The 21,177-nt window shown below is 42.8% G+C and overlaps 1 protein-coding gene across 1 annotated transcript in view; it reads left to right on the top strand.

The window, feature by feature from the left end:
• The first annotated feature begins 1,368 nt into the window (after nt 1-1,368).
• LOC149175698 (putative receptor-like protein kinase At5g20050) overlaps nt 1,369-21,177 on the top strand; it is a 100,217-nt gene continuing 80,408 nt past the window's right edge. Inside the window, exon 1 of the mRNA XM_089422934.1 lies at nt 1,369-2,242. Within this exon, the coding sequence (XP_089279060.1) occupies nt 1,459-2,242 (784 nt within the window). The 5' untranslated portion in view covers nt 1,369-1,458. The remainder of the gene's footprint in view (nt 2,243-21,177) is intronic.

Below are 21,177 nucleotides of genomic sequence, written 5' to 3' on the forward strand. Positions count from 1 at the left end.
AGCAAACTCTACCGATATTTATACTTCGAATAGTGTTATCCACATTTGTGTGGATGAGATTGCTGGAAATACCATTCTACAATTCACTCGTGACTCCATGATCACAAAGTTGTAACATTCACGGAAACTGCTGTTGCGCACCGCAGAGTCTCACCGTGATGTTAATTTTCCAAAAGTATTATCCACCTCAGAGTCTTCGCGCTAATCCGTCCCACCCTGGGCCGTGTGATGGCATCTCTTATGGCATATGTATTGATTTATGGGCCACTGACAAGTCCGCGGAAGGGAAAGAAGAAGCGATCGAGCTAAATTAAATTATTTAATGTTTTGGTAAAAACTAATTTAAAAAGCGTTGACTTGATTTGTTCAATTTCATAGAAATCCCTGAATTATTTAACCATAGGTACGCTTCAATGTCGCTCATTCTGTTGCAGTTCGGGGATCATTTTTGTGTTCCAAACGCGTATTCGATCGCTATCATCTCGTTTTCTACTCATGGAATTATCTGTTCATGTCAACGCCTTCTTCCTTCCCTGCCTCAACCTCTTCTTCCTTATCGTTACTCTCGGCTGTGCCTCAAATTGAAACCAAAATATGTGAAACCACGCTAACAATTTCCTCAATTTGATTATGATACATAGATTTAGTTTTGTTCATGTATAATTGTTCGTTTAATTTACATAGCTAATCAAGCATCTCATTTTTCTGAAGGTTTCATCTATTGACTTGAATAAGGAAGCTATTTCTCGTGTTTTACCCAAATCTTATTTCTTTCTTTTTAATCCGCACTATTTTCACTGTTTAGTCTACATCCATCTGGTGCGCACCTACTTTTCAACATTTTGATATTTGGTTTAGCTCTACGCTCCAAATAGTCATATACATCGTATTAGCAAGTTCTACGGATCTTTACACTTCAAATAATATTTTCCACTTTTTAGAAGTACCATTCATACCTATGACTTGAAGGGTGTATTGGTTATCGTGTCAGCCCACCATAGCTGTTATATTCACTCTTGACTCCATTATGTCGACCTCAAAGACTTCCTTGTGATGTTAATTTTCCACAAGTATTATCAATAACAATTGTCTTCGTGCTGAAAATTTCTGAATCTGTCCCGCCGTGTGATGGCATATCTCACCCCTTCTTTACGGCATCAAATATAGATTTATGTGCCTTCCGCTGGCATCTCGCATTCACGATTCCCTACTATTGTTGTCATATTGACTCCATGATCACGAAGTTGCCACATTTGCCGACCTCAAAGTCTTTGCCGTCATGTTAATTTTCTAGAAGTATTATCAACAACAATAGTCTTCGTGCTCAAATTTTCCGTGCCGCCATGTGATGGCATCTCGTGCGGAATATGATTGATTTATGGGCCACTGACAAGTCCGCGGAAGGGAAAGGAGAAGCGATCGAACTAAATTAAATTATTTAACGATACCTACGCTTCCATGTCGCTCAATCTGTTACAGTTTGGGGATCACTTTTCTGTTCGAAACGCTTATTCGATGGCTATCATCTCGTTTTCTCCTCATGCAATTATCTGTTCATCTCAACGCCTTCTTCCTTCGCTGCCTCAATACCTCTTCTTCCTTGTCGTTATTGTCGGCTGTACCTCGCTGTTCCCCTGCTCCTTAAGCTTGGACACACAATATGAGTTCTGCCAAAATAACAGTAAATGTGGAACTCTGAATATAGGGTATCCCTACGGCGTAGGAAATCGTGGATGCGGTGACCCTAGCTTCCAGGTCCACTGTGTGGAGAATTCAAATTTTGTTATCCTTATTCATGGTATGAATTACACAATACAAGCGCTTCTGCCTCCTAGTACATTAGTTATCACCAGGGGTCAGAATTGTCAATTTTTGGATCCTAGCCTTAATAAATCGATAGAGTCTTCAGAATTTGAAGGCACGGGCTTCACATTAACGGCTACAGAGGTCCTGACTGTATATGTCTACAAATATAAGGAACAGGATCACTTACATCTGTCGAGATGTAATGGTAGTGTCTATTACTCGTATGAGAAGGATAATTCGACTTCGGCGTCTCTGCTGGAACAATTACCAGTTCATGCGGCATCAATAGTTCCAGTTCTCAAAGATGACGAAAGCTGTACGTTATGTGAAGAAAGTCATGGAATATGTGGTTACAACACTTCGGTTTCAACTGTGGCTGCGCCGTTCGTTTGCTATTGCAAAGATGGACCCTGTACTGACAAATTCCCCGGCCATGGTATGTTTTATTTTAAATTTACGCAAAACCGCTAGGAACGGCTAGTATAGTTAAGATGTTATGAATTTAATCTTTGCTACCCAAGAAATGGGGTTATGATGGGTAACAGCAGGTTAAATATTTGACATGTATTCGTATCCGCCAAATAAATTTTGTTTGAGGATTTTTTCTTTTAAACTACTTCTCACTTGATTTTTCTTTTTATTATTTTATAATATCAAAGGTATCACTGAACTTCATAAAATTTAATAGTAATGTATAGAATTTAAAAAACATTCAATTTTTTTATTTCTGTATTTCAAAAGATGAAAGTAATTTACCAGAAAATGAGCATGACACACAATGAAATCAAAATTAAATTTAAATCCTGAAATAAGAAATAAATTTTTTTTTTAAAATATAATTTATATTTAGATTAGATTAACTATTTGAAAATTAAGGTTCAAGAATTTGAGTAGAATTCTTAATTTTTATCATATTATTATTATTTAAAAGAAATTGGTAATATTTCTATTGAATAAGTAGGAATTTGGGGGAATTAATATATTCAACATCATTTTTATTTCTATATTTTTCTAAAATAGTTTTGACCAGAGGGAAAGAGTTTTTAGAGGTTTCTGACTCAACATTTTTACAACATTTAGCTTATGTGTTTGTCAAAAAACGCCATTACGCTTTACATATTTGCATAACACAAAAAATTATATATATAGTCTAACTACTATAAATAAAGACTAACTAACGTCTTATTCCTCTTCGACCTCCTCTTGCTGTTCTACATCCTGGGGATAACTTTGCACAGCCACATGTGGAATCTCCGGAGAAAGAACTCCCTGGTCATCGCTAGCTTTCTCATTGTCGTCGCCTTCACCGATACCAAACGCTTGCTTTAGAATTGACTACCGCAATCCCATTTTGTCTTATGAGTTCTCAGCCTTCCAGACCAAGTTCTCAATACTCATCATGATTACCTGCAAAGTTTTCTCGACAATCTCCATGTCCTTCCTTAAGCCGTGTAACTCACCTAACACGGGAAAAATGTGACCTGGCTTTACTTAATTTTTTCCCTCCAATCCGGGAGATCATCGCTTCTACTTCATTCGTGAATGCACAAGAATTCTCACGCGAGTCTCCCGCTCCATTCCGAGATGGAGAAACCATGACATTATCACAGAGAAGGTGAGTTGCAATCCACAATGTGTATGCTCTCCCTAACCATATCCTTATAGTTTGGATCAATTCCAAATTAACTGCGATAGAGGTCGCTTCTATTTCAATTCTCTTCATTAATGCTCTTCTTGTGATTAGATTTAATTCCATTGCTTCTTGCCTCAAGAAAAATTCCCATAAGAATAGCCTGCAATAATCCTCCTCGAATTGAGAATGTGTCATTCCTTCGCTCTCTCTCCATTAAATCCTGGCTCACGACCTTCCAACTGTCCTTGGTCCTGTCATGTTTGTTCATAAATGTCGATATGGAGGATGAAGGGTACAACAAATCTTCGGTCCTTCCTCTGCATAATAGATGTACCAGTATATGTTGGAATGGTAATTTCAACTTGCAGATTTTTTCCTGGGCATATCGCATTTTTCCCTCGTCACCCTTCGCTGCATGCGATGCGATATTTGCGATGCCATCGCAGATCGCATGATCGCGATGCGATATTTGCGATGCCATCGCAGATCGCATGATCGCACATCGCATGATTTAAAAGTTATAGAGGCGGTGGCACATCTTTCTCTTCTTGCGATGCGATGGTGTGATAAGCATGCATTAAATTCAAATAGGATATTTTGAGCCGTGTAATAAATGATATTTACTAGGGTTGGTAAATGTAGGTGAAATCTTAAATTTTACTATTTTTTATTTTCACGGAAGTATGGGAAAAACAACACGTATTGAAAAGATATTTTGTGTTGTTTACCATATATAAAAGAAAATGCAAGAGCAGAGACGAGAAGTGTGTAGAGAGTATTAGCCAAGAAGTTCTTTTTCTTCTTGCAACGCACAGCAGTGCTGAACTATTTTTAGTTTTCTGAGATATTGGACTCAGGTTCTGGAACTGAGTTCCTGTTGTAAATCCCTCTGAGTCAAGGAAGACAAATTCTGTAACAGTTTTTAATTTTATTTTTATATGATAAAGATCCTATGGAAATTCAGAGCGTTGTTCTCTATGTGTTATTTTTTGTGTGCTTGAAATAAACAGAAATTTCCAACATGGTATCGGAGCTAGTCTAGGCACTCAGTGATTCAAAAACACAGAGTTTGTTTTTTCACTGTAGGAGCTGTAAGAAGCTTGCTGAGCAGATTTTTTCCAGCAAAGAAATTTTTTGCTTGTTTTTTTTTTTGGGTCAGTATCTCTTCTTTATTTACACAAGTTAAGATGGCAGATACTAGAACTAGTTTGACAAATCCCCAACTGCCACAGTTTAATGGGAAAAACTACAGTTATTGGTCCATAACAATGAAAGCATTGTTTGCTTCTCAAGGAATATGGGAGCTGGTTGAAACAGGCTGTGCTGAACCGGCAGATGCAACAGCGTTGGCTGCTTTGACAGCAGCAGAAAGAGGCTAGTTGAAGAGCGACAAGAAGAAGGATGCCAAAGCCCTCTTTTTCCTCTTCCAATCAGTGCATGAAAGTGTTTTTCCGCGGATTGCTGCAGCAACAAAATCTAAGGAGGCTTGGGATATTCTCAAAACTGCCTATCAAGGCATGGAGAAGGTGAAGACTGCAAAGTTGCAGATGTTGAGGAAAGACTTTGAAAATCTCAGCATGAAGGAATCTGAAACAATAGATTCATTCTTCACTCAGGTTATTGGCTTAATAACCCAGATAAGATCTCATGGTGAGATTCTTGAAGAAAGAAGGATTGTAGAGAAAATCTTGAGATGTTTACCCTCAAGGTTTGAATCTATTGTGGTAGCAATAGAAGAAACAAAAGATCTCTCACAGTTCACGGTAGATGAGCTGAGTGCTTCACTTTTGTTTCATGAACATAGACTGAGTAGAGGAACAGATTCCTCTTTTGAGCAAGCATTCAAGACTCAGATGTCTTTTGGCCAAAGAAGAGGTCGAGGCAGAGAAAATTACAGAGGTCGTGGAAGAAGCCAAAACAGAGGCAGAAATTATCCTGCAAGCACAAGCGGAAGGAGCTGCAATCAGAACCAAGATGAAGGTTCAAGCAAACAACAAGCTCATGGACAAAGGTATGACAAATCCCAAGTCCAATGTCATTATTGTAAGAAATATGGGCACTATGCCAATGAATGTAAGAAAAAGCAAAGTGACATGAATAATAGGCAGAATGCTAATTTGCAAATGAAGAAGATAAGAACTCAAAGAACGTGCTGTTAACATGTAACATAGCACAAGACAAACAAGAAGATTTCTGGTTCTTAGACTCAGGTTGTAGTAATCACGTGACTGGAAATATTGAAATGTTTGCCATTCTCGATGAAAATGTGAAATCTGAGGTAACAACAGGGACTGATAATACGATATCTGTCAAGGGTAAGGGCAGAGTCAGTATCCGAGCAAAAAATGGAGAACAGATGATTGTGCCAGATGTATACTATGTACCTGGTCTGAAATGTAATTTTTTGAGCATTGGACAACTCATAAACAAGGGTTACAACGTGTTCTTCAAAGATGATTTGTGTACAATCAGAGACATACCTCCAAGTAAGAAGATCATTGCACAGGTGCAGATGACCAGCAATAGAATGTTTCCTCTCAAACTCAGGGCAGATTTGAAGGAAGGCAGAACTATTGCGGCTGTAACACAAGAAGTCTTTCAGGAACAAGTGAAAGATGTGAATTGGTTGTGGCATTTGAGATTTGGACATCTCAATTTCGGAGGCTTGAATCTGTTGCACAGAAAGGGAATGGTAAAGGGATTGCCGTTGATTGAGAAACCAGACAGCCTTTGTGAAGGCTGCATCTTGGGCAAGCAACACAGAGAAAGTTTTCAAAGCGGGAAGAGCATAAGGGCAATAGCACCATTGGAAATTGTTCATTCTGATGTGTGTGGACCGATGCAAACACCATCATTTTCCGGAAATAAATATGTTTTAACTTTTATTGATGATTACACCAGAAAGACATGGGTGTATATGTTGAAACAGAAGAGTGAAGTGTTTGAGAAATTCCACCACTTCAAAACTCTTGTTGAAAAGCAGTGTGGGCATTATATCAAAGTGCTTAGAACAGATAGAGGAGGAGAGTACATCTCCCAAGACTTTCTGCGTTTTTGCAGAGAGAATGGCATACGAAAGCAGTTCACCGCGAGGTATACACCTCAGCAAAACGGTGTTGCTGAAAGAAAGAATAGGACCATTCTTGACATGGTCAGAAGTATGCTGAAGGCAAAACACTTGCCGCATGAGTATTGGGCAGAAGCTGTTACTTGCGCAGTTTACATCTTGAATAGATGCCCAACTAAAGTTGTCATGAACAAAGTACCAGAAGAAGCATGGAGTGGTCAAAAGCAAACTGTCACTCACATGAGAGTATTTGGTTGTGTAGCATATGCACATGTACCAGATCAGCTAAGGAAGAAGCTTGATAGTAAGGGGGAGAAGTGTGTCTTTATTGGCTATTGTGATGAGTCAAAAGCATACAAACTCTATAATCCATCCACCAAGAAATTGATCGTAAGCAGAGATGTGCAGTTCATTGAAGATGAAGCTTGGGATGGAAGCTTAGAGAAGACAGTGAATGTGAAGACAATTATGTCTCACGAAGAAGAAGAGGAAGGGACAACAGTAAATAATCCTTCCTTGGTGGGTCCTCCTCCACCACAACAAGTACAACAAACCACACCACAATCTGGAATTCGAACAGCCTTAAGAAGTCAAGGAAGTGTTTCTCCAAGCACACCACAGGGATCTGAAATACCCTCAAGTTCGGATGGAACTCCAAGCACACCAAGAAGACCAAGATTCAGAAATCTGAATGAGATTTATGAACAAGGAGAGGTAAGTAACAATACCGGTCTGAATTCATTATTCGCTTTATATTGTCATGTTGATGACCCAGTTCATTTTGAAGATGCTGTAAATGAAGATAAATGGATTGAAGCAATGAATGAAGAAATTGGTGCAATTGAGAAGAGTAAAACATGGGAGTTAGTGGACCTCCCTAAAGGCAAAGATGCCATTGGAGTTAAGTGGGTCTACAAGACCAAAAGCAATGCTGAAGGCAAGATTGACAGGCACAAAGCAAGACTTGTTGTGAAAGGCTACAAGCAGCAACAAGGAAAAGACTATGATGAAACCTTTGCACCAGTAGCAAGGATGGAAACAGTCAGAACTGTGTTGTCTATTGCAGTGCAACACAAGTGGAAGATTTATCAGATGGATGTTAAATCTGCATTCCTGAATGGAGTATTAAAAGAAGAGGTTTATGTTAAACAACCTCCAGGCTATGAAGTTGAAGGCCAAGAGCATAAAGTCTGCAAACTCAAGAAGGCTCTTTATGGGCTGAAGCAAGCTCCAAGAGCATGGTACAACAGAATAGATGCTTACCTGATTAAGAATGGGTTTGACAAGTGTGATGGTGAACCCACACTCTACATAAAGGAGAATGACGGTAAGATTATTATTGTTGTTTTATATGTAGATGATTTGATTTTTACTAGCAATGATGCGTCTCTCATTGTTGATTTTAAAGCAGTCATGAAAAGTGAATTTGAAATGACTGACTTGGGCTTCTTAAGATATTTTCTTGGAATTGAAGTAGACCAAAGTGAAAATGGCGTTTCCATTTCTCAAGATAAATATGTAGAAGAAGTGTTGAAGAGATTTAACATGCAGAACAGCAAAGCTGCTGTGACTCCAACTGTAATGGGGTTGAAATTGACCAAAGAAGACAGCAACAAATATTTTGATCCAAAACTATACAAGAGCATAGTTGGCAGCCTTATGTACTTGACTGCAACTAGGCCGGACATTATGCACGCTGTAAGTTTAATCTCCAGATTTATGGAAAGACCGAAAGAGACTCATTGGCAGGCAGCCAAGAGGATTCTAAGGTATGTGAATGGAACGAAGGGGTTTGGTATTTTATACTCCTCTTCTGAAAGTTTCATGTTGACAGGTTACATTGACAGTGATTGGGCTGGAAGTGTTGATGATAGGAAAAGCACATCAGGATATGTGTTTCATATGGGATCGGGAGCCATCTCATGGGCTTCCAAGAAGCAACTAGTCGTAGCTTTATCAACAGCAGAGGCAGAATATGTGGCAGCAACAGCAGCAGCATGCCAAGCAGTGTGGCTGAGAAGAGTTCTCAAAGATTTGTGTCATGAACAGGAAAAGGGCACAACCATTTACTGCGACAATAGCTCAGTAATAGCATTGTCAAAAAATTCTGTTTTTCATAAAAGGACAAAGCACATAGACACCAAATTTCACTTCATACGTGAATTGGTTAACAATGGTGAGATTGTTTTGCACCACTGCAGAACAGAGGATCAGCGAGCTGATATCTTGACAAAACCATTAGCAAAGAAAAGCTTTGATCATTTCAGGAAATGCCTGGGTATGCAGAAAAAACCCAGCAGTTAAAATTAAAGGGGAGTGTTGGAATGGTAATTTCAACTTGCAGATTTTTTCCTGCGATGCGATCCCATCGCATATCGCATTTTTCCCTCGTCACCCTTCGCTGCATGCTTGATTGTCTGCGATGCGATATTTGTGATGCGATCACAGATCGCATGATCGCAGATCGCAGATCGCATGATTTAAAGGTTATAGAGGCGGTGGCACATCTTTCTCTTCTTGCGATGCGATGGTGTGATAAGCATGCATTAAATTCAAATAGGATATTTTGAGCCGTGTAATAAATGATATTTACTAGGGTTGGTAAATGTAGGTGAAATCTTAAATTTTACTATTTTTTATTTTCACGGAAGTATGGGAAAAACAACACGTATTGAAAAGATATTTTGTGTTGTTCACCATATATAAAAGAAAATGCAAGAGCAGAGACGAGAAGTGTGTAGAGAGTATTAGCCAAGAAGTTCTTTTTCTTCTTGCAACGCACAGCAGTGCTGAACTATTTTTAGTTTTCTGAGATATTGGACTCAGGTTCTGGAACTGAAGTTCCTGTTGTAAATCCCTTTGAGTCGAGGAAGACAAATTCTGTAACAGTTTTTAATTTTATTTTTATATGATAAAGATCCTGTGGAAATTCAGAGCGTTGTTCTCTGTGTGTTATTTTTTGTGTGCTTGAAATAAACAGAAATTTCCAACAGTATATACATTAAGCATTTAATCCTCCTCGAATTGAGAATGTGTCATTCCTTCGCTCTCTCTCCATTAAATCCTGGCTCACGACCTTCCAACTGTCCTTGGTCCTATCATGTTTGTTCATAAATGTCGATATGGAGGATGAAGGGTACAACAAATCTTCAGTCCTTCCTCTGCATAATAGATGTACCAGTATATACATTAAGCATTTAATCATCATGTTAGTTAATTCACTCTTGTATTAGCTCTTCCTGTCGCTCAAGGATCTTCATTTAAATAACTTGATAGAATGTGACATTTATTTAATGCACCCTCATCCACCATAAGGTCACCTTGCTACAAGGTGACAGCCTAATTTGCTTGATCATCTGCCCCCTGCGGCCTATTGTTTTCCCTCCTTCTATGGAAGAATTCTATAAATTTAAACTTATCAAATATAAAAAAAATTAAAATCTGTACGATATTGGATTTAGATCATGGTCCTTGTTTTTGGCCCAATGTATACATTTTTAAATTGTAATAAGAGAGTCCCCAAAAATAGATAATTCGGTTATTCCTTCGACGGTTGCCAATCTTGGCCCTTGTCATAATGCATATGCTTCTGCCTGATTGTTTGTAGCTATTCCCAATCTAGAGGCAAATGTTTTCCATACTTTTCCATTGGGGCAAAGAAAGACCCCTCCTGCTCCAGCCTCCCCCTCCTTTTATTTTTTTTAATAGTGGTTATAATAAGCATTATGTTAGAATCATAGAGCATTGAGAGAAGTGGTGGTATGAATATGAACACAATGAATGAAGATGGAGTGGTTAGAATAAAGGAGCCAATGTGTATGATGTGTGCACACCCTAAGGGTTTTGGTCCAAGTGGTGAAATCCCGTCATACGGAGGTATATTTCCCAAGGAATTTGTAAGACTTGATGTTCATACATACATGTTGCGTAAGAGCACACATTGTTGTAAGCCCTTAAGAGTTTTCATAGCCATACATGCAGTGCAATGGCCCATGGAGTCTTCAAGTTGTGGAATGGAGCACTTGGAGAGATACTAGGTTGCAGTTGTACTAGTATCATGCGACATTGGTTAGTGCTCTGCAAGATCGCGCACTAACTTGGTATATCAAGTACTCTAATGATAACCCGAATGCTGGAGTGGCAGACATCCAGACATCACTGAATAGAGAATTCAGCAGGCCTAAATCCGAGGCACTGTCGATTGTGGGATTCAAAGAAATCGTGATGCAACCAGGTGAGATGCCTTGCGAACTAGATGAGAGGTTGAAGTGTACAATCCACAAAGCTAACATGAATTTGACAGACGGACAGCATCGCAAGTGGTTTGTGGCTTCGCTACTGCCACACTTAAGGTTTGCGTTGTCAGAACAGAAGATAACAACTCAGGCAGAGGCCTTCAAGATTGCCACGAGACTGCATGAAACACTGATCAAAGATCCAAATCTAGGGGTTCAATAGATCCATGCGCAGTTGAAGAATTTGTGTCTTGAGATGCAAAGTCTGAAGCAGGATAGAACGGTTCGACCAGAGGTGTGCGAGGAGGTATGGTGCCTAAAATTCAAGAGTGAGGGACATGACAAAGACCATTGCCCGGTCTTTGCGAACTACATTGCAGGAGGAGGGCCGATGCTTTTGAGGCCACAAACTCAAGCAAGACCAAGCACGGGGCCTTCATTATGGTGCGCTATATGTCAGGTAGCAAAAAAACATGCCACAAATAGCTGTTATTTGCTACAGAAGTTTGTACAGACACCGCAACATCTGTTCTGCAACTTTTGTAAGTCGGTAGGGCACGATGAGCGTAATTGCAGGAGTTATGAATTGATGATGGATATAACACTCGCCTATAAGGTTTAGGCAGAAACACGGCCCCCCTGACCAAAGTGCAGGGATGGCACGGACTAGATTTCAGGAGCGCGGATGAGGCCGAGTCAGAGGAGGACCTGGTAGAGGTCGAGGACAGTTGATTTGCTACAATTGTGGAGGACCAAGACACTATGCCCGTGATTGCAGTAACCCAACATGTCCATCGTGCAAGTATTGTACTTTATTTGATCATGAAACGTGAGACTGTCCTACGCTGATAGCTAGGATATGTGACAAAGGGGCGCTACCACCTTCGTCGACTCAGAACCTGCAGATGATGAGGTATGAGCCATGCGAAGAGGGTCCAAACGTGAATATAGTGCTCTAGAGTGGAATCGCAACAGGAGATGACAAGGGGAAACAACCAAAAGACAGTACATGGGATTGCAAAGCTCCGGCGAAGGAGGCTGAGTTCAATTTGGAGCGCGCACGTGAAACCTTCATGGAAGCTAAGAAGAGCTTCACTGAGGCCTCCACCTCGGGAGGCAAGGATAAGCCTCATCAGGAGATGGACCCTACTATGCTCACAACCTTCCTGGAGACTTGCATGAAGTTACTACGTGATAGTGAGGCTGTGAAGGGGTTACAAGAGCTCATAAATAGATGCGCCATAACTGCTTCGGGTGAGCCACACGTGGTACGAAATATTGACAAGCATAAAACAAGGACGAGATGGGAGATGAGACTGACCGCGCAGATAGGAGAGTATGAAATGGATCAGGTTATTTTGGACCTAGGGTCAGATGTGAACGTCCTACCAAAGAGGACTTGGGAAGGGATGGGGAGACCCGCGCTGCAATGGTCTCCAATTCAGCTAAGGATGGCGAATCATTAGAAGATCATCCCCATGGGGCAACTATAGGGGGTGACTATGGATATTGAAGCTGTGAGCATGCTAGCTAATTTTGAAGTAATAGAGATAGTGGATGACAACAACCCCTATCTTGCACTCCTGGGAATTGACTGGGCTACTAATATGAATGGGGTAATCAATCTAAAGAAATTAAATATGATATTTGAGAAGAAATCACTACACGTAATAGTACCCCTAGATCCTGCTGAAGGATCGTGCTATACAGAACCAGTCTGCAATTATGAGAGTAATGACGATTTGGACTGTATCTATAAGATAACAGCGTGAGACCAAGATTGGGTGAACCCCAACGCGGATGGACGAACTACATCGGATAGCGAGAGCTCCTACACCTCGGACTCCGATGAAGAGTTAGAATGATGGCAGAATCGGTTACACGAAGTGACTATGGTGAACTGCAACATGATGACACGATCGCTGCACTGTGTGTCCTCTAAGGTAAGAAATCTTCCTACTTATGATGGCTTGAATGATGTAGATGTATTTTTAGATGCATTTGAGAGGGAAATACCAGAAAAGAAGCGTTTCCAGGCATTGGACTGGGCAGTGCGCGCTACGCCAGCAAGATGGTGGGATACGCATAAGGGAAGATTTGATGATTGGCGCGAATGTAGGAGGATGATCAGAACACGCTTTGGGAAACCAAAGATGTGAATGATAGACAAATATGATGGGCAGGATGATCCACGCACACACTTGGCCAAATGGGCCCAAGCTTATGTTGCGAAGCCCCAACCTGAATGGGTGCACTTGTTCTATCACACCTAGGATGTTGTCCCGATGAATTGGTACGTAGAAAGAAAGCTTCGCCATGGTACAAGTGAATGGGATATTCTATGTGAAGGGTTCATAATGATATTCAGTTTTGAATATGGGTTTGATTGTATAGGTGAGGCGCTACAAGAAGTGAAAGCAGTAATCTTTAGGACACCGCAGGATCCTTTGGACCTAATTCAGCCTGAGTGGGCTACTCAGCTAAGTCAGGCACTGGAATGCTATATTGTAACTACTGAAGAAGAGGATAAGGATCTGCGAAAGATTAACATTCCTGAAACAGAAGTTCACTGCGAGGTTGAAGGACCGCAAATTGATAACCCTGATATAACCACTCCATTAAAAACAAAACAAGTAAACATTGGTATGGGGGCAGAACACAAATTCGCCAATATTGGAGACTACTAGGATGACATGACGGTGGATAAGGTCGCTGAATTTCTCTGCAAATACTAGGATTTATTCCCTACCAAGTTTACGGATCTGAAGGGGATAATCAGGGACCTGGGTGTTATAAAGATCACAGTAGAGCCCAATGTGAAGCCTGTTAAGAAAAGACCTTACCATCTCAATTCAAAGTATAAGAAGAAGGTCCGCTTAGAGCTAGACAACATGCTCGCGACAGGCATCATTGAGCCAATGGAAGAACCTGACTGGGTAAACTCGATGGTGTTACATGAGAAGAAGCAGAAGGATGAAATAAGGATATGCATGGATCTTAGAGAGCTGAATGATGCTTGTGTACATGATACTTTCCTGACTTCTTTCACCGATGAGGTTTTGGACAATGTAGGTGGCCAGGAAGCATATTCCTTCACGGATGGCTTCTTAGGATACCATGAGATCAAAATCGCGTTGGAGGATAGGAGCAAGACAACCTTCACGACTGAGTGGGGTTGTTTTCAGTACACTGTAATGTTGTTTGGATTGAAGAATGCACCTGCGATCTACTCACGCATAGTTGTTGCTACGTTCAAGGAATTTATTCATAAGTTCCTGGAGGTATACTTTGATGACTCGACTGTGTTTGGACTAGTAAAACGCCATGTAGCAAGCTTGCGCTTGATGTTGGATACCTATAGATGATACCAGATCGCGCTCAATCTAAAGAAGTTTCTGTTTTGTGTTCCTTTTGGGACCCTGTTGGGTCATGTGGTTTGCAGACAAGGATTGATGGTAGATCCCACGAAGATCGCGGTGGTACTTAACTTGAAAGCACCAAGGAGTGTGAAGAAACTGCATGCTACCCTGGGACATACAGGACTATATAGAAAGTTTATCAAAGGCTATGCCCAGATCACCGTGCCTATGGAGAAATTGTTGAAGAAGGATGTCACATTCTGCTAGAACGAGGACTGTAAGAAGAGCTTGGATATATTGAAAGAAAAGATGGTCACCATGTCGATTCTAGTCTTCCTGGATTGGAAGAAGGAGTTTCGTGCACATGTTGACGCATCATGTATAGCACTGGGAGTAGTACTGACACATCCTGGTGGAGGAGACTTGAACCATTGTATCGCGTTCGCAAGCCGAAGACTATCCAAAGCAGAGAAGAACTATTCTACCACTGACCATGAAGGGTTAGCCATGGTGTATGTGCTCCAGATGTTTAGGCACTACTTGCTAGGAGGCCATTTTAAGATGTATATGGATCACTCCGCGGTGAAGTACTAGGTCAATAAGCCTGTGTTTGGGGGGAGAATCTACAAGTGGCTCTTACTGTTCCAGGAGTATGATTTTGAAGTTATTGTGAAGCCTGGATGATTGAAAGTGGAACCAGACCATCTGTTGCGCATTGAAATAGGGGCAGAGCCCACTAATTTGGAGGAAGGATTTCTTAACGTGCAACTATTTGCAGTGCACGTCGCGGATGGTCATTTTGAGGTTATAATACATTTCCTAATGACAGGAACTACACCGGAAGGATACACTATCCAGTAGAAGAAGGAATTAGTGGTGCTCGCGGAAGATTTCTCTGTCATTGCTGGGAATCTCTACAAGATGGGGTTTGATGAGATATTGTGATGGTATGTACCCGAGTTTAAAAGAAACAACATCCTCGTGGATGCTCATGGGGGCGTTGCGGGAGGACATTATGTAGGAAGAGCAAGTACACAGAAGATTCTACACATAGGGTTTTGGTGGCCAACCCTCCATCAAGACTTAAAAGCGTATTGCAAGGCGTGTGATGTGTGTTAAAGGACTGACAGGCCATCGTGGAGGGATGAGATACCTTTGAATCCACAGATGGCATTGCAACCTTTTGAGAAATGCGTGATACATTTTTTCGGACCCATTCAGCCCCAAGGTAACACAGGAGCAAGGTATATTATCACCGTGATGGAGTATTTGACTCGTTGGGTGGAGGCACAACCTGTGAAGGATTGAACAGGCGCGACCACTGCAAAGTTCCTCTTTGAGCACGTGCTGACGCAATTTGGCTGTCCAAAGATCTTGATGAGTGATCACAGTACAAACTTCCTGAACGAGATGATCAACGCGCTGACGGAGGAACTTCAGGTATACCACCAGAAGAACACACCTTATCACCCACAGGCTAACGGGATGGTGGAAGCATTCAACAAAGTGCTCAAAAACACGCTAACCAAGGTTTTCAATGCTTAGCGAAGTGATTGGGACCTACGCATACCTGCAGTACTATGGGCTTATCGAACGACATGCAAGAAGTTGACTGGACAAACCCCCTTTAGGCTTGTCTATGGGGTTGAAGCGGTAATGCCTATGGAATATATTGTGCCTAGTTTGCGCATAGCAGCGCTCACAGGTATGATGGATTACGGAGCCCTAGAGGAAAGGCTCACACAGCTGAATGAGCTTGTGGAAGAGAGATTTTTAACTTGATTTCACCAACAGGTCCAAAAGTAGCACAAAAAAGCATGGCATGATCGACACATTAAGCTGCACCCCTTTAAGGTAAATGACTTGGTTTTGTTATAGAATAGTAAGTTTGATAAATTTCTAGGAAAATTCAGAATGCACTCGTTAGGGCCCTATGTCATTAAGGAAATTACCGATGAAGGAGTGTTACAGCTGGTCAAATTAAACGGAGAACCCTTCCTGGGAAAGGTGAATGGCAGTCAGTTGAAGCCATACACCAGCGGTCCAGCCATGTGACTAGATGACAGTAGCATAGTCTTAGCACTCCAGGTAGCTGAAACGAGGTGCGGGACTATAAACTACATTACCCGGGTTGGGGAGCTACACGATTGGAGGATGGTGCGAAGTAAGGAAGTGTCAAAGGGTCCACGAGAGTGTGGAGCGAGCTGCGCTACCCAGGAAGAAATCGTGCAGGTCGGCTGGAGAGTGATTGTTAAAGTCACTGTTCACAATTTGATGGTAGAAGTGCGGGAAAATGGAGCGGGAGGTTGGCATTTAAGATACAATTTATGGCTCAGATCCTTGAAAATATGTCGCCAATCCGGCATTAATGAACAGAATTTGGGGGAAAACGTCGGATTTGAATTCAAAATGCCCTATAAATTACAAGTCGTTGTCCAACGAAAAACACTTGGCATTTTGAGAATTGAGTTGTTGAGCTCTCAGGCACCCATGAACCGAGAATTCTTCGAGGCTTTCAAAGAGACTCCCACATTTGTAAACTTGTTAGAGATGTCGCAAGCACTATTAGAAAGCGTTATGTCGACACCTATAGAAATTATAAATATAGAAGAATTAGTAGAGGAGGCGGCACAAGAAATGGAAATAGAGGCAGAAGTAGTTGCTCCAGAAGTGGCCGAAGTACTAGTAGAGATCCCTACATCGCCGAGGACACTGAGAACAAAGCCGACCCCAACCAAGGAAACCGTGAAGGACAAGAAAGGAAAATAGCCTTCCATACCGGTGTGTGCATTTCCAAGGAGAAGCCCACCAAATCCCACTACACAGGAGAAAGGCAAGGCCATAAACTTAGAACCAGAGGAGGAACATATCGAAGACATCCTGATGGATGATGAGGATGTGGGAGCTGAAGTAGAGGATGTTGAAGCCTAAGGTGCATACCCTATTACTCAGTTGCCTGAGTATGTCCCTCCGTGCAAGCCTAAGAACAAGATACCAAAGGACATCGATGATAGAAAAATTCCCTTGCAAACCCCTCTACTACTGGATGAAATTGTTTTCGATGGTCCGTGCTTGGCACGAGTGCCGCTGTTAAAACTTAAAGACTGGGACTTGGTGGACCACGAGAACTTCCCACACCTGGCGACCGAGTAGCTGATGCACTGCATCATTGATACGAATACGGGAATGACCACATTAGAGTTGCGGAGGTGGCTCAAGGGAGTAGAAAAGGCAGGGTTGCTCCACCTGATCCAGGTGCCGCACTACAGCCGCACCCCGGTGACAGTTTTGGTCATCAGGTAGTTGTTGTGCTTGGTGAATGATGGGTGTCTATGGCCGTAGGAGCCGATACCCATCACAGATAGGTTGATTCACCAGATAACGCAACTGCCATATACAGGAGAGAATCTGACCATGATCTTTGGCGGAAAAGGTGGCGAGCATTCTCTCGTAGAATCAATGAAGGAAAAAATTAAACTAGTGAAGAAGCCACACGGGTACGCTATATCTAGCATCTGCAACCCCACTGTGAAGGTAGCCACATAGATCTTAGCGAGGAAGGTGATGAGGAAGTGTCGCGTCGATGAGGTGCCAGCACCTGTTGTCACGCTCACAGCACAGTGTGCTAAAGGAGTCGAGTTGAACTGGTCAGGCTACCTTCACAGAGAGTTCCCAGTGAACTGTCGCGAAGCACAAGAGCTTAGCAAGATGTTCCACTACGTTTGGTTCTTGCCCTCAATTGTGCTGGTAGCGTGGGAGCTTCCAGAGGATAGCCAGTTCCCTTCGGTCACACCTGACCTCCAAGAAGCAGCAAAGTACACTTCACTTTGGGCGACCAAGGATGTGCAGCGAGTCAGGGGAAACAAGACCTTTTGGATCTTGATGGAGATGAACATCTAGATGGCCATCAATCAGAAACTGCGATTGTCTCCTACGGTGTACGCCAACCTACAGGGCTACGCCGAATTCAAACTCGACTTCCATCGAGTATCCATCAGGGCACAGAAGGACCCTACACAGAAATGGTATGAATTGCCCTATCTGGTAACAGATGACGCCATTGATGCAGTGCTTGATCAATGGAAGGTGGAGTGGCGCACTACCACAGACTTGGCTGTGGGCGGGAGCAAGTCTGTCGCACAGAAGAAGTAGGAGGAGGCCAAGCTTAAGATGGCCTAGCTAGCCGAGAAGAGGAAAAAGGAGGCTCCTGATAAGGCCCAGGTAGAGCGTGAGGCCACATAGTAAACAGGGAAGCAGACAGGTGGGACAGAGCGAGGCTCTAACAAAGACATGAGGTCACTTTCACCTGAGACAAAAGAGGAAATAGAACAGCATGGCGTGGACCCTCAGGAGACGTCCTCCCGCATCAAGCACCCAAGGGAGCTAGAGAAGGGAGGGTCCCGGAAGAAATCAAAGTCGACCAAGACCTCACTAGACCCCATCACATTAATAGAGGGCGATTTACATGATATCGGTGACACAGTCAGGGATGTCACCGCGGAGGCCCTGCAACAATTTGAGCAGCAATAGTAGATCATCCTGGGGGCTATCCAGATAGGCTTGTAGGAGCTGCAGACCTGCACATCGTAGGCTCACATGGTTTCTACCATCTTGGCTATCGGCACTTCAGAGGCTGCCGATATGTTGCACACGAAGGCTTCCAGTGCGGTAATGCTACTGGATGGAGCACTAACAACATAGAATGAGTCTGACAGGCCCACTGTCAGTGCCCTAAAGGGAGTTGGGTTGAACCTGGCAGCGCTCCCGCGTGAAGCATCCCACCTCTTGTAGGATGGAGTAATTGCAGAACTAAGGGCCCGTGAGCACCGTGCCTTCTAGGTGACCAGCGATCAACGGATCAACAATGAGAAGATGGCCCTACTGAGAAATGCTGCCATCGTTGTTGAGACCGAAGCTACCAATCAGAGCAAGCAAATGATGCAGGTTGTTGAGGAGACATGCAGAATGGTCCCAAAGTTGGCCATTCAGGAGGGGGAGCCAGTCGAGGTACGCATCCGCAAGTTGGCCACAGTGGTGTACGACACTCAGACTGAGATGGTGCGAGTTCAGTTGGAATTGAACGTACAAACTATAGAGTTACAGTTGAGGGCCCAGCCTTCAACTCTGCTAGAAGTGAAGGAACAGCGGGCGACCGTTGTCACAGAAGCAGTAGCAACGGTGGACAGTGCAGTAGCAGACTGCATGCAGTTGTTTGAACAGTCATTTGAGGTCTTGACAAGCTTGCAAGAGGACCCTAATATATAGAGGCTAGAGACAAAAGCGTGTGAGATACAAAAAAACTATGATGTGGTTAAGGGCACAACGCAAATAGTCATGGTGACACAGAGACTAGCCCAGTTGCAGGAGGCCAAGTAGCTGAAGGAACAGGTGGACGCTGCGTTGCACAAGGAAGAAGTGTTGAAGGCGAGACTAAAGCCTTGGCTTGAGGAAGTATACATAGTGACAAGAAATATCGAAGGTAAGCTTACGAATCTGCAGGCAATGCAACAAAAGCTTCAGACTGATAGTGCAGGAGCTGTGACTGAGCAGATAGTGGAAGACGTGAAGCAGGCAGTAGCTCAGTGCACGACCAAGGTTGCGGTCATATGGGTTGAGATGGAAGGGCTTCGTGAAAAGATCTTCACGCCTACTGATCTGGATTTAAGCAGGAACGCAATAGATTATAGAGATAACCATAAATACAGAGATGCGATAACCATAAAAACAGAGATGCATCGGAAATAATACTTCATTTCATTAATGGGAAATACTGAAATATGCTTACAAATAGAAATAGAAATAACCCAGCTAGGGCGATGGTAGCTTATCTCTGAGAAGAGATGTGTCGGCTACATGCCTCTGAACTGTTCCGAACTGTCTTTACAATGAGGCTTGAAGGCCTATTTATTATTGAGAAACAATGGAAAACCCTTCACATTCCAAAACCTAACCCTAGAAGATGAAACGCCAAATTGTGGGCCCCATTTTGGGGTGAGTTGGACAGCCAACTTCCCGGGGTCGCGAATTGGTCGTATTATCTCTGTTTGACGCACATGATAGCCCATTGGAAAGATCTCTCCGAGGACTACGACGGAAAAGACGATCTTTATCAGAAAAATCGTTGGCAGCAGACTTCCCAAAAAACGTTGTTTAGAGCCTCAAAACGGCTCCGGAAGTTTAGGACCCGAAAAAATGCTAAAAATAGTAAACTGCGCTATAATTAAGGAAACTAAAAACTGAAAGAGACAGTTGTGGGGGTCCAAGTGGGATAGGTGGGTGGCCACCAACATCAACCTGGATCATTCCTCCCCCCTTAGGAAGCAATGGTACCCATTGCGCTGAGTTCCTCCCTGAGATGAGGAAGCTTCTGCTGAGCTGGGTCTCTGGTGAGCTGTTCTGCAATCTTTGATGTGTCCAGAAATGGTGGGGAGCATGGTCGGCGATGGTCCACATTGAACACTCGGTGCAAGTGAAGGAATGGAGGAATGCTGTGCTTCAAAGCATTGTTTCCTGTAGCCTTGTTACTTGTGTAAGGACCATGTCGAAGTGGTTTGAGTTTCTGATGGGTTCTGGTAAGGCGCTCCCTCTGCAAATGTAACCAAACCTTGTCGCCCGTCTGAAACTTGTGTGGTACCCCTCCAGGTAAGGAGAAGTTGTTCCTGTGTTCTGTCACGACTGTATCCCTCTGTTGCTGCTGCTGTGTGGAGGAACCCTTCGTGGGGGTCATGGATGTAGCAATGATCTTCCCCTTACTTTGGGAGCAAACCAGACAGAAAATAAATTTCCTAGTCTGTGAGATGAGCTTGCTGCCTTTCTTAGCAGTGATCAAAGAGGTGGCGGTAGGTGGGGCTACCTCCGGTATCCTGTATAATGAATTATCCAAAGAAATGATGACAGCGCGAGGCCTTGACTCATACACAGCATGTCGCCTCCACAAGTATGGTTGGCCTAATAGTACATCACAAACATCCAGAGGTGTAACATCACACAATACCTCGTCTGTGAAGGGCTTGATGCTGTAGGGAAGGCGACACTGCTGGCGAACTTTGAGATCTCGTCCTTCGTGAAGCCAACCGA

Source organism: Pinus tabuliformis, chromosome 4_1 (genome assembly GCF_031772625.1).
Source record: "Pinus tabuliformis cultivar Carrire ecotype Pingquan chromosome 4_1, CPIR1, whole genome shotgun sequence".
Lineage (NCBI taxonomy): Eukaryota > Viridiplantae > Streptophyta > Pinopsida > Pinales > Pinaceae > Pinus > Pinus tabuliformis.